The sequence below is a fragment of the Ornithorhynchus anatinus genome, chromosome X5 (genome assembly GCF_004115215.2).
Source record: "Ornithorhynchus anatinus isolate Pmale09 chromosome X5, mOrnAna1.pri.v4, whole genome shotgun sequence".
Lineage (NCBI taxonomy): Eukaryota > Metazoa > Chordata > Mammalia > Monotremata > Ornithorhynchidae > Ornithorhynchus > Ornithorhynchus anatinus.
The window spans coordinates 46,564,049-46,578,821 of NC_041753.1; the positions used below are offsets into that span (position 1 = coordinate 46,564,049).

Here is a 14,773-nt window from a genome sequence, read left to right on the forward strand (position 1 = left end):
AAATTAAGAAAGTAGGATATAAAGTGATTTAGGAAAAGGAAAGGAATGAAGACTGTAGGTTTAAGTTTCTGAGTCTCTTGAAAACTCAATCACTGACCATATAAGTTTGACATTTTACTAGAGGAAAAATCTCCTAGATGTGAGAGATCATAGTAGGGGACCAAGCAGGGCGTCATCCCCACGGGATTCAGACAAAACTAATGGCTTTGTCTGTCTGAAGCTTTTGGGGTAGGGCTGGCTGCCTTCCACTCACCACCACTTTCCCCTCTTAGTCATAAGGGGTCTAGAAGTGGAGTCAAGATGGAAGTTCCACTTTTTGCTCTCTGCCAGCAAGCCACAGGCCCCACCCTAAGCCCCTGTGGTATTCTTTTTGGCAACCCTTGACCCTGGCCCCAGAGCTTAGTGAAGACGAGCCAAACAGCCTGACTGGATGCTTCAGGGGCAGTGTTGATATTCCCCTTTCAAGGCGCTGCACTAGATGTGTGGAAATCTCAAAGGTAGTGCACAGCTACTATGCTGCTTCTTAGCGCTGATTTGCCAGCCATGGTCTGGTGTCAGCTTATCTCTCCTTGGTCAGTGTCAGGGTGCCTTGCTGATTGGATGTTTCTGATAGCTGTGGTAGGACAGAGGTGATAGTGTGGCCATGGAAGGATGGGTATTATCTCTTCCTCCCTCTTTGGCCCCTTTCCTTGCTCTCTCCTTTTTTCCTCTCTTCTTCATTTTTTCCTCTCTTTTGCCCATCGCTCCCCACTCCTTTACTTGTTTCCATTCCACTCTCTTCTTTTCCCCCATCCTTCCTCTTTACTCCCTCTCCCCATTTTATTTTATAATAATTAATAACCTCCATAATTATTTTGGAGGTTAATAACAGCTGGTGTCAAGAAAACATGCACAGTTGGTGGGGTACTGCAATTTTAATTTCAATTCTTTCATTGTTTTCTGATGTTTGAAACTGCTATTTTAAGGTTCAAGCCGGTCATCCACTCCTACCTTATCTTCGGATCCAGCTATCTGTCCCATTATCCCTGGGTGTGAAACAACAATTGATATTTCTAAAGGACGCACTGGGCTTGGACTGAGTATTGTTGGAGGGGCAGACACTTTACTGGTAAGTGTCTTGTGATTCTCCAGAATAAATAGGCAGTTTCTTACTTCTGAAAGGAATTGTTTTTGAAGATGTCTAATTTAGGTTATAAGAACAAGTTAAGTAAAATCATTTCTAAAATTCAAAGTTTTAGAAAAAAAACAGATTAAGGATATTCCTGTGTTTTGACACTATTTACTAAAAGTAAAGAATAGATAAAATCAGCTATGGGTTAGTAGTTGCTTTGTATTAGTGTATGGGTTTTTTTCAAAGGTGATGCTATTGATAATGAGATCCTATCTGAAGGGATTGATTCAAAACTGACACTCCCTTCCACATTGTTTGCACTTAAAAAGATAAGTCCTAACTGTGCTAATGTCCCTCTTGTAACATGTTTGTGTTTAAGCCTGTCTCTTAATACCAACATTATTATTAATAGCCTGATTTTCTTGAAGCCTTTGCTCAAGGAAAGGTTGACCACCAGGCTGTTCTGTTTAAGATAGTGGTCTCCCAGCACTGATCACTGATACGATGCATTGTTAGAAACTGCGCTTCTCTGTGTATTTGAATCATTTATTCTTCCCTTCCAACTTGTGTGTTTCCCCTTTCAATTCACCATACAGTAGTTGCAGTCCATATCCTGTTATCTGGTCTCCTCAGTTTCCCTTTATTACCAGGTTGCATTGTTGTATGCATTGCCTCAGTCTGGTGAGCTTACTGCATCCAGGACATTATCGTTGGTCACCTTGTCCTGTCTGTCATTTGATGTTGAAGCTATACCATGTCAAACTTCTGTCCCGTGGACCCCTAATAATTTACATTAAAACTATATACATGCATCTAGACCTCAGAGAAACAGCGTGGCTCAGCGGAAAGAGCATGGGCTTGGGAGTCAGAGGTCATGGGTTCGAATCCCAGCTCTGCCACTTGTCAGCTGTGTGACTGTGGGCAAGTCACTTAACTTCTCTTTGCCTCAGTTCCCTCATCTGTAAAATGGGGATTAAGACTGTGAGCCTCACGTGGGACCACCTGATTACCCTGTATCTACCCCAGCGCTTAGAACAGTGCTCTGAACATAGTAAGCACCTAACAAATACCAACATTATTATTATTATTATTATTATTATATGTCTAGGTCTCAGCATATTGATCTTTTTTTGGAAAAATATTGTTTTGAAAGCCTGCCTGGAAATTTTGATTTTGTTCAATAAGTGGCTCAGTAAGAATTTGGAGGACTCAGCCCTTAGTCTGGAGCTTTTAGTATGTTCATACAACACAAGTCTACCAACTCTATCATATTGTAATTTTCCAAATACTTAGTACACTGTTCTGTACACTGAAAGCACTCAGATGCCATTGATATTCCCGTTTGATTTTTACTAGGTATTGGGTTTAGTGCTAGCAAAAAGAGAAATATTTTTGCTTTTAATCCACAGGGTGCAATTATTATCCATGAAGTTTATGAAGAAGGAGCAGCTTGCAAAGATGGAAGGCTCTGGGCTGGAGATCAGATTTTAGAGGTATAAATAGTGGAGTGGGTTTTCACTCGGATCATGGAGGGGATGATTTATGAAGGTTTTTGATATAGTCATTCTTTGACACCTCTTTTCTCAGAGTTAATATGTGAATATGTTACAGGTGAATGGAATTGATCTGAGGAGTGCCACACATGATGAAGCTATAAATGTCCTGAGGCAAACTCCACAGAAAGTCCGCTTAACTGTCTACAGAGATGAAGCCCAGTACAAGGAGGAGGATATGTATGATATCCTGAATATAGAACTACAGAAAAAACCAGGGAAAGGTCTTGGATTAAGCATTGTTGGTAAAAGGTATGAATAAGGCAGCAAACCTGTCAATACTCTCCCAAGCGCTTAGTACAGTGCCCTTAGTACAGTAAGCATTCAATAAATCCAATTGATCTTTAAGAACTAAATTTAGCTCCCTGTGATTACTGTTCTGAATGCAAATGGAGCACTGTGAATGGGCAGGCCCAGCATGGTAATGCCTGAAGGAACCACGTTAACATTTTTGGTCATTTTAGGAGCAGCATTTCAGCCCAGAAAATTGCACCAAAGACTTGCCATCCTACAAACAAGTTTCATCATAAGATGTAGGGCCAAGAGAAATAAATCCATTCCATTAAATTCTAGAGCATTCTGAGAGATGCAGGCACACATACTGGGCGCCACCTAGGAGTGTCACTCTGCATACCCTCCCCATTTTTAAGGAGTGAATCCTTTATCTAGAAAGGAAGGGCCCTGTGACTAAAAAGGGCAGTGGCTGGAGCCCAGGTCACCAGAGTATCCTGTGCCTGACTTGGGTCTCAGGCAGCTTAGGGAGCTTGCTGCAAACACCTGTGAGGGAGACAGGTAGGGATATCCACTGGGGACTAGAAGTGCTTTTCTAGAAGGCCTGAATTATTGGGTGGTTCCAGGGATTGTTTCAGCAGCTGCTCTCCTAGTTAAAAGATAACAGCCAACCTCCTGCTTTGTGCCCAGATGGTACACCTTGTCAATACCCAAGAAATAGGGTTTGCTGGACCAGGTTTTCTCTCCTAGAATAATTCTAAAGCAGTTAGTTCCATGATACATATGGGGAGAATTGGGGTTACTATGGTGTACTAATTGGCTACCATAAATGACCAGACTGATAAATGGCTGTTGCCAAGTCAGTTTCCTGAGAAGACACCATTGGCAGATTATCAGAGGCCACATTGGTTTGTTTTGTGATTATCATTTGGTAATTCATCACTCCATTCATCACCCATATGAATGCTCTTAGGTAATGAGGAGGTCATTTCATTTATAATGGAGTCAGTAAAACCTTTCTGCAATCAATTATTGATTATTGCACAAGGGTTGTCTGCATTATCCCCCACCATAAAGAGAGATAGACAGGGATGCATAGATAGAGAAGAAATTTCAGTTCCTTGTAAAATTATCCACAACTGGATTGACTCATAAAATGCTTACTCTCAGGCCTAATTTTAGTTTTCAAGTAAACCTAAAAGTTTGAATAGAGGAAAATTAATATCAGAAATAGTTTAATTCTATTTCAATCTATGACGCTTTCAAGCTGCAGTAGAATATAGAAAGCTACTCAGGCAGTAGTTTTATTGATTGCTTTCTTTGCAAAAATGAATTTGAGTTCTTTACAAACAAATCGGAGAGAAGAAAAATATTTGGTGGTAAAATGATCCCAATATTGGCAAAGATTTTAACAATTAATGGTACTTGTTAAGCACTGTACTAAGGGCTGGGGCATATACTAGATAATCAGGTTGGAAAAATTCCCTGTCCCACATGGGGCTCACAGTCAAAATGGAAGGGAGTAGGATTTAATCCCCATTTTACAGATGGGATAACTGAGGCAGAGAGAAGTTTAGTGACTTGGCCAAGGTCACACAGAAGACAAGTGGTGCAGAGCTGGGATTTGAATCCAGGTCCTATTCATTAAGGATGTTGATTCAGGATTCATTTTCCCTGTCAGGGGGAGAAATTGTATCAGTATAATTAGCTGACGTGGCACTGTGTTTACATTTGCAGTCATAATGGGTCATGGGTTCTAATCCCAGCATCGCTGCTTGTTAGCTGTGACTTTGGGCAAGTCACTTAACTTCTCTGGGCCTCAGTTACCTCATCTGGAAAATGGGGATTAAGACTGTGAGCCCCACGTGAGATAACCTAATTACCTTGTATCTACCCAGTGCTTAGAACAGTGCTTCACACATAGTAAGCACTTAACAAATGCCATTAATATTATTATTATTTTTATTATAATGCAGATGTAAAAGGATAATGCTAAATATTAAGATTATATGTTTTCAGAAATGATACCGGTGTGTTTGTGTCGGACATCGTGAAAGGAGGAATTGCAGATACAGATGGAAGACTGATGCAAGGAGACCAGATACTAATGGTGAATGGGGAGGATGTGCGAAATGCCACCCAGGAAGCTGTTGCTGCTTTGCTAAAGGTAACACTAGAAGGAGCAGTGGTGGTGGTATTATATTCCAAGAAAAAGAAAATAGTTTCAGATTGGATGGCGATAGCCAAATACCTGTTAATTTATGATCTTCTCTCATTTTTACAAATAAAATCCTGACAATTTAATGTTATGAGTCTTAGTTGAAAAATGGTATTTTTAATATGTCTCCAAGATAATGAGACATTTTATTTAGCAGCAGTATGGATTTTCAATTAAAATTGCTGAGCCAGCAACCTTGGCAAAATGCCTAGTCATGTGAGTAGCATAGTAGGCTGTCCAAGGAACCTAAAACCTCAGTGTCATTAAAAGCTCTAGCTTTCTGCTTATTTCTTCTGCCTGAGAGGAATCTGTGAAAACCTGGCAGGAGGCCATGTCCATTCCAAAGTTACTGATACATTGTGCTTTTAAACTTGTGATTTTTTTTCCTGAGTTTCCATTCTTGTGAACCTTAGTGGTACAATATAGACCATTCAGAACTATATATAGATATATTAGTAAGAGAAGAGGATCATAAACAAGCAGGCCCATAATAAAGGGGCAGGTACTTGTTTGCCATTGTACAATTTCTAAATCCTATTCTCAGCTCCAAATCATAGTTTTCATTGTGTCCATTAAATATATGGAGATACACAGAGAGAGAGAGCTGTCCTTTGTTTCAGAGATAAAACTACCAACGCATAGATCTTATGCTTCCATACACTTGAGTGTGGCCCAAAAGGCAGTTGCCCACCAAACGTGTGCATGTAAAGATAGTTCTTTGCTCTGCAAATATTTCATAATTATTTGCATATCATCTTGTGTTATTTGCATGAGGACCATAGTCTTCAGCATAAATCAGTTCCTGGTTGACTGTCTCAAAGACTTTTAATGTATCCGTTGATCTGGAAGAGCTTTTCAGTTTTGACAGAAACTCTGTAGTCCAACTTGCGGATACCATGTTGCATCTTCAAGCATCGGTCAATCAGTGTTATTTATTGAGTGCTTACTGTAGATCACTGTACTAAGCACTTGGGAGAGTACAATATAACAGAGTTGGTAGACATGTTCCCTGCCCACAATGAGCTTACAGTCTTAGAGGTTGGTGGTTAAGCAAGGCTATGTGGTAGATACAGTCCTGTTTAACCTATAGGCTATATGATAGTCAAACTAAAGTCCTATGCAAGTAACAAGCTTAGGTTACTGAGCATTTAAAAATGTGGAGCCTCTAATAGCTAGCAATCTGAGTGCTTGAGAAGCTCTCCTAAGAAATGAAGTACTCACTCTAAATAGGCAGAGTGCTAGGGAAGTGGTCCTTAAAATGACCTGCCTCCCCCCAAGCCAGTCCCCCAGAAAACCACAGCTGGTCATCCTTAACCCACAAGACTGTAAGCTATCGCTAATAATAATAATTGTGGTATTTGTCATGCACTTACTCTATGCCAGGCACTGTACTAAACACTGGGGTAGATACAAGCAAATCAGGTTGAATACAGTCCCTGTTCCAGGTGGGGCTCACAATCTCAATTCCCACTTTACAGATGAGGTAACTGAGGCCCAGTGAAGTGACTTGCCCAAGGCCACACAGCAGACAAGAGGTGGAGCCGGGATTAGAACCCATGACCTTCTGACTCCCAGGCCCGTGCTCTGTTTACTGTGCCATGCTGCTTCCCATGACTCTAGACTGCAGGCTCCTTGTGGGCAGGGAACATATTCACCAACTATGTTGTATTTTACTCTCCCAAGTGCTCAGTACAGTGCTCTGCATACAGTAAATACCACTGATTGATTTGACAATGTCCTACAAATAAAAATCTGCCAGACACAAAGAAAATAGCAATCACATCATGAAACATCAGAAATTACCTGATGACGACAGCAGCAGTTATTCAACAAGAAGGTAGTAAAAATGATATTTTAGGGCCCACTGATTGCAGTGTATAGTACTAAATCCTTGGGAAAGTACAACAGGTGCACATGAGATGTTCCCTCCCCACAAGGAGCTTAGAGCATTTGTTGCACATGAGCTAGCTAGATATGGAGTTGACAACAGAGCATGAAATAGGACTTCCTCATAGACTGCAGTTTATGGAAATCGGTCTTAAGTCCTCCTTTTCCTGGAGAGGAAGACTGGCAGTAAAAGCTTTACAATTAGCCAGTCACTTGTCTCAAGTCTGCCAAAGTATCAGTGAGCATTTAATGACCCTATCTTTACCCATAAAACAGAAACACTTTGCCACAATCACCAATGCGAATGCCCCACACTGACTTATACCCAGGATGAGAAAGGTTCATTATAGTAAAAACCAATATTTGGCAAGCTGATTCTTATGGGAGATTTCAAAGCATGTGTGGGCAATGATGCTGAAATGTGCAGAAAAATAATTTGCCAACAGGGAATTGATAAGGTAAATAATGTCTTACTCCAACCCTTTTAAAGGGCTAAGCATTGGTTTTAAATCTCCAACAGAGCTTATAACCAGACAAGAGAGCAAAGTCTTGGCTATAGTATACCCAAATATAGTCATTGGAACCCAATTGATTTGTCATTAGCCAACAGCAAGACTTTAGGCTGTTCCTATTACTACTGCTTTGCAGGGTGCTAATGTGACTGCCATCTGATACTTTACAAATTTTTCACTAACAATGAAACCAAGTGGCATCCACTAAACTCATCTGAGAGCAGGGATTATTTTTCATCTTCCAAGTGTTTTGTATTGTTCTCTCCCATGTGCTTCGTGCAGTTCTCTGGACAAAGTAAGCACTCAATAAATAAATACCACTGATTGATCCAAACTACCCAAGTGACTGGAAGTGGCTCAAAAAACATGACAACAATAAAGCAGCCCCTTTAGTTCTCTAGATTGTAAGCTTCTTGAGGGCAGGGAACATATCAATCAACTCCTATATTGTACTCCCCAAAGCATCTAGTATAGTGCTGTATACTGTATATCTAGTGTACAGTAAGTCCCCAGTAGATACTACTGATATTTTTAGGCCAAGAAATCCCATCTGTGCTAAGCTGTTTGGCAAGCAGTGGCATGTCTCTACAATATATTTACTTACAGGCAATCTTTAAGACTATGGGTGCTGTCAGAAGCAGGTACTAGGACTGATTTAACGCAGATACTTCCAAGATCAAGAATTACTTGCAACAAAACAAGCAAAACTTGTACTTAAGTGCTAAGAGGTGGGCACTTAAATGTTCAGGTAGTACAGAAGAACTGGGATATAGAGAGATTACTGGTCGTGTGGGGAAGATGTAAGTAGAGGAGATGTTTTATCAGAAGGGCTTTGAAGATAGTGATTTGTGGTTGGTTGAGTGTAATGGGGGAGGGGGATACAAGTAGTGGGAGGGCAAGAACAAGAGGTCATTGGTGGGGGAAACAAGAACAAAGGAGTCAGTGAATTAGCTTGGCAAGACAGGTACCTACTAATTGCCCGCTTAGCCAGAAAGTCAGGGTATGGCACGATAGCATTTCAAACAATAAGATCCTGATAAAGAGTCAAGATAGCAGCCCTGAAGCAGTGCTCATGTTATCATACCTTCACTAGGTTGGACAATAGGAGAATAGATGACAGCAGATCAAAGTACTCTCTTAAAACTGAAATGGCTTTAAAGACATAATAATGCAAAAACCTCAAAATAAGGGACATAACTGTGGACACCTGGAAGAAAACATTGAAAGACAGATCGGTCTGCCAAGCACAATCAGATTGACACCAAGAAAGGGTGGGTAGGGGAGTGGGTGTGAGAAAGTCCGGCAATGTTGATAATAAACATAACAGTGCAGCAAGGGGAAGTCATTATATGCATACATTGTGGGAGGGATTGTCTGTCATGCACTGTCCTATTAGCCACCATAGCTTAATCTTTGAACCAAAAGACAGTATGTGAATGTGTATCCATTTATACACACATTCATTCATTCATTCATTCAGTAGTATTTATTGAGCACTTACTATGTGCAGAGCACTGTACTAAGCGCTTGGAATGTACAAGTCGGCAACAGATAGAGACAGTCCCTGCTGTTTGACGGGCTTACAGTCTAATCGGGGGAGACAGGCAGACAAGAACAATGGCAATAAATAGAGTCAAGGGGAAGAACATCTCATAAAAACAATGGCAACTAAATAGAATCAGGGTGATGTACATCTCATTAAATAAAATAAACCAAATAAATAGGGTGATAAAGATATATACAGTCGAGCGGACGAGTACAGTGCTGAGGGGGTAGGACGGGAGGGGGAGGAGGAGAGGGAAAGGGGGGAGAAGAGGGTTTAGCTGTGGAGAGGTGAAGAGGAGGTAGAGGGAGCAGAGGGAAAAAGGGGGGAGCTCAGTCTGGGAAGACCTCTTGGAGGAGGTGAGTTTTAAGTAGGGATTTGAAGAGGGGAAGAGAATTAGATTGTCTGAAGTGAGGAGGGAGGGCATTCCAGGACCGCGGGAGGACGTGGCCCAGGGGTCGACGGCGGGATAGGCGAGACCGAGGGACGGTGAGGAGGTGGGCGGCAGGGGAGCGGAGCGTGCGGGGTGGGCGGTAGAGAGAAGGGAGGAGAGGTAGGAAGGGGCAAGGTGATGAAGAGCCTTGAAGCTTAGAGTGAGGAGTTTTTGTTTGGAGCAGACACACATTCTTAGTAAAGACCTACAGAGGATTAGGGACATTGTAATTTTGCCCACTTACTACAGGAATTCCTTTCTTGTAGAAAAAAATGTGAGGAACAAAATTAGAAGGCATTCCACAGAAAATTACATTGAGTAAAGAGGAGGATGAGAAATAGGGGTGAAAAGAAGGGAAAAGACATAAGGGGTGTCATTGCCTAAGAGCTAATGTGCTGGTCAGAGGAATTATCATGATTTTCATTAAAAAGCATTTCTTTGAGGTACTACAGTTAGCAGTATTTCAGAAGGCAATTTACTGAGCCCTGTTCTCCCTGGGGAGCGGGAGAGTGGAGTGTAGTAAAATTGTGGAATTCCGGCTTGGGAGAACACCCACTCAGGAGTCACGTCATTGTGTTCCCTGGAGCGGTAAGAAGACAAATGAGTTCATTTTCAATTAAAAATTCATTTATGTAAAACCTAAATTTCAACTCTTAATTATTCAATCCTTCAGTTTCCATGTCTGTAGAGACGCAGCCTGGGAGTCTTAGATCCATTTGTGAACATGAAAATTGGAAGCACTAATGGGAAGTTGCCTTTCAAAAATTGGGCTGTGGTGGTAAAATATAATATGAAAGATTAATGAGATGTTTGTGTTGGAAAGCCTAATAAAAAAAAATCTGTTCTTCAGTGTTCTCTAGGTACAGTAAGATTGGAAGTTGGAAGAATCAAAGCTGGCCCATTCCATTCAGAAAGGAGGACATCCCAGAGCAGCCAGGTTTGTCGTTATGGAACATTTAAGAGAAGGAATCCCAAAGGTGGGGAAAAAAGGAACTGTTGTGAGACCCAGTTACCACCTAGCATTGCATTCAGACATGAAAACATCTTTGTTTCTGGGAGTTATTACACATTCTCTTTGGGCTGTCTACCTGAAGATCACATTGCAGACCCTACTTTGAGCAAGAGTGGAGTCTATGCAAAGTATTGCTGGAGAGCATAGGCCTAGAAGGAAAAAAGTGGTGTAGTCTACTGCCTTTAAACAATCTACGTTGGATATTTTGTTGAATATTTTACCCTCAGATTAATCCTACTTCCCTTGTCATTTAGAGCCAATGAAATTTGGTTATGAAGCCAGTGTGTGCTACTGTCTCCTTGGGAAAATGAAGACAATCACAGAAAAATACAGAGAAATGGGTAACCTAGGGTAGTTTTAGGGGAGTGAAATAATTAATGGGGGCAGTGTACTTGGGAGTCAAAAGAAGAGAAATAATGCTGCTATGTGAGATGCCAGAGTTGTAGCAAGTAAGGATAAATTTGAAATGGCCAAAGTCAGTCTGGTGCCTGGATTTTCACCAACGGTCCTGTGCGATATGCAGACAAGAGCAAAGGAAACGTACTATAGAGGTGATCCAGGGCTGGGAGTGTGTGGTGAAAAATCAATGGAGGGAGAAGAGGATGAAAGAGTTGAATATAGCAGAGGGTGCTGTTGGTGTGGGTTTATGCATCAAGGCAGAGGAGGTTTAATAGTGAGTCCAAGTGGTCTGGCAGAAGTGGAGGGGATCCATAGATAGGAGGTCTCTGTGATAGGAGAGAACAGTTTTGAGGAAAGATAGCTATTTTGTTGGGGAGGAGCGTATAAGAGAGAAGGCAATTTAGGAGGTTGGGTTTAGAGAATGGGATTCCAGAGTTAGTAAAGTTAGAAATGTTACAATTCATTCACTTCTTCATTCAATCATATTTATTGAGCACTTACTGTGTGCAGAGCACTGTACTAAGCGCTTGGGAGAGTACAATACAACAGTGAACAGACACATTCCCTTCCCACAACAAGTTTACAATCTAGAGGGGAGGAGACAGGCATTAATATAAATAAATCAATTACAGATATGTATGTAAGTGCTGGGAGGGGGGATGAGCAAAAGGAGCAAGTCAGGGTGACGCAGAAGAAAGTGGGAGGAGAAGAAGGTGGGGCATAGACAGGGAAGGCCTCTTGGTGGAGATGTGCCTTCGATAAGGATTTGAAGCAGGCTCTTTATCACTGCATCGTGCCGATCCAGAATGCAGCAAGCACAACCTTCCGAACACCAATTGTTTGTGTGGTGCACCGCCACTTCTTCCCACTTGGACAGGGCAACCCCTCCTTGCCGCCACCCCACCCGCCCCTGGTTGATGGCAGAAGGAGGAGAGACTCCTCAGCAGGGAGCAATGCTTTGCTAGGGAAGGAGTAGTGAAGGCTAGGGGCAAAGGGTGCTGCTGCCATTTTTCCTTGTTTCCATCTGGACAGGGCAGCTTGTCCCAGGTGGTGATGAGTAGGAAAGAGCTTCCTGGGCCTCAACAAGCACTCTGCTGGAGTAGGTTAGTTGCTCATTGTGTGACTAAGCAATTTGATAGTCCTGTGACTCGTTTTAAAATTAGAAAAATTAGGTCGTGTTTAAAAATAGACTATTTTGCTAGAGTCATTGAACACGTCTGAAAAAGTTCAGGTGAGTTCCTGGCTTTCTATGGTCTTATCTCCACAGCCACACTCAAGTAGCAAGATCCTTGCTACCAAAGAGATGCCTCTACAGCCAAGCTGCAGCATTCAGTCAGGGCAGCTGTGTTAACTCAGCTGGAGAACTCTAGTGAATCATCTATTAGTCCAGTTAATTCTAGAGACCCTGAAATATCCTCTAACAATATATGCCAGAAGTGGCTAGGAAATCTCAATTACACAAAGAGAGTAATAAAAGAAACATACTTTCCCATAAAAATTGGGGATTGGAGCCCAAGAGATCTCTACCATTCCTATTTGAAAGCATCTGTTTATAGAGTTTGCCTATAGAGTCATCAGTATCAGCATCAACAGTATCTGATTGTCTGATGTGTGCAGAACATGGGTAGAGACTTGGTGAGCATATAAAAGGAATACATATTCCCTGCACCTGATCAATTTATAGCTTTATGAGGGAGACAGTAGTCAGGGACCCATTTTATAATCTGTAGATTTAAATTGTTACAACTCTAAGGCATATTAACGTTACATTTTTAATGGATAACACTTTGCCAAAGTTCCCTCGTTCCTCTATCAAGGAATACACACACTTAAATTACAACTAGGGTAAATTACAGATTACACTGGGTAAATTGCAATTTGTTCATTACAAATTACATATGATGAAGAGTCTGTAAGAGCCGGACCATCTCCTGCTTTTGCCCCACTAGATTGTGTGTGTGCGTATATGCATGTGGGTGTGTCTGTGTGTGTGTTAATCCTGATTACTGCTTCCTAGTAGAATATGCTTTTTATTTTATTTTTTAATCCCTCAAGAATGTATTGCATTGCTGAAACGTTCCAAGGTCAAACCTTTAGCAGAAAATTCTTCCTCAAATACCCCCCAAATCCTCCCCTTTGGTAATTTAAGGCCAGAGTCCCTTGATAAGCTTCTTGGTGTCATAACAAATGGCTAGTTTTACACTTAAACTATATCTCTTTGTATTTTTTTTATGAACTCCTTCTCTATTCTCTATTCCTTGCTTAAGTTGTAGGGCCCCATTTGGACACAATAATGAAGTCAGATCTGACCAGTTATGAGTATAATGAGGGAATTGACTTGAATCACAAGATATTACATTTCTACTGTTTCATTGCAGTATCATGCTGTTTTTTTAAATACTGGAATTGATTATATAAAATATTTTCCTTGAGATACTCTAATAATCATGGTATTTACCATTCAATCACCCCCGACAGCTTTCAAACATGCTCATGTGTCCCCTAAAAGAAATCCTCCCATGACCCCATGGCTTCTTGAAGTCATTGCCTCATCTCCTCCTACTATTCCTCTCCAAACTCTTTGAGAGAGTTCTCTATACCTGCTGTCTCCCCTTCTTCTCCAGTTCTCTCCTTTATCCTCTCAAATCTGGTTTCTGCCCCCTTCACACTGTGGAAACTCCCCTCTCTAAATTCACCAATGACCTTCTTCTTGCCAAATCTGACAACCTCTGCTCCATCCTCATTCTCCTAGAGCTCTCAGCTGTCTTTGACACTGTGGCTCCCTATTCCTGGAAACATTATCTAATCTTGGCTTCACTAACACTGTCTTCCTGGTGCTTCTCCTGTATCTCTGACCGCTCCTTCTTAATCTCATTTTTGGGCTTCTCCTCTGCTTCCCACCCTCTGACGGTGGAGATCCTTCAAGGTTCAGTTCGGGTCCCCTTCTCTTCTCCAGCTACACCCACTTCCTTGGAGGATGCATTTGTTCCCATGGCTTCAACTACCATCTTTATCCAGATGTTTCCCAGATTTACCTCTCCAGCCCTGATCTCTCTCCTTCTTGGCAACCTTGCATTTCTTCCTTCCACCACTCTTTCCAGCTTAAAAGTCTTATTAAGGTCACATCTTCTCTAAGAGGTCTTCCCCAATTAAGACCTCTTTTCCCCTACTACCTTTCCCTTCTGCATCTTCTATGCACTTGGATCTCTACCCTTTATGTACTTGGTATTTACCCCATTCTAAGCCCCAGAGCACTTATGTACATATCCATAATTTATTTACATCAGTGTCTGTCTGCCCCTCTAGAGCATATGCTCATTCTAGGCAGGAAAGCAGCATGGCCAAATGGGAAGAGCACAGGCCTGAGAGTCAGAGGACCTGGATTCTAATCCAGCTCTGCTGATTGCCTGCTGTGTGGCTTTGGGCAAGTCATTTAACTTCCCTGTGCCTCAGTTTCTTCAACTGTAAAATGGGGATTCAGTACCTGTTTTCCCTCCTATTTTCACCCGTCCCTCAGGCCCACAGCACTTACGTACATATCTGTAATTTATTTATATTAATCTCTGTTTCCCTCTCTAGATGGTAAGCTTGTTGTGGTCAGGGAACATGTCTACAAGCTCTGTTATATTGTACTCTCCCAAGCGCTTAGTACTGTGCTCTGCATACAGCACTGGATAAATACCACTGATTGATTGATTAGTGCCTTTTATTGGCTCAGCGCTTCGGTAGATCCAAGACAATCAGATCAGACACAGTCTCTGTCTCCCGTGGGGCTCAAGGTCTGCTTTATCCCCATTATGTAGATGAGGAAACTTAAGGCCCAAAGCAGCTAAGTGACTTGCCTAAGGTTATAAAGCAGACCAATGGCAAGCTG

The 14,773-nt window shown here is 41.7% G+C and overlaps 1 protein-coding gene across 20 annotated transcripts in view; it reads left to right on the top strand.

Annotated features, from left to right (window-relative positions):
* Nucleotides 1–14,773, top strand: part of MPDZ (multiple PDZ domain crumbs cell polarity complex component) — a 193,465-nt gene that overhangs the window by 128,695 nt on the left and 49,997 nt on the right. For all 20 annotated transcript variants that reach the window (XM_039910725.1, XM_039910727.1, XM_039910728.1 and 17 more), the window contains 5 exons: nt 966–1,108; nt 2,521–2,604; nt 2,723–2,916; nt 4,915–5,062; nt 10,339–10,425. In XM_039910725.1, the coding sequence (XP_039766659.1) occupies nt 966–1,108; nt 2,521–2,604; nt 2,723–2,916; nt 4,915–5,062; nt 10,339–10,425 (656 nt within the window). The remainder of the gene's footprint in view (nt 1–965; nt 1,109–2,520; nt 2,605–2,722; nt 2,917–4,914; nt 5,063–10,338; nt 10,426–14,773) is intronic.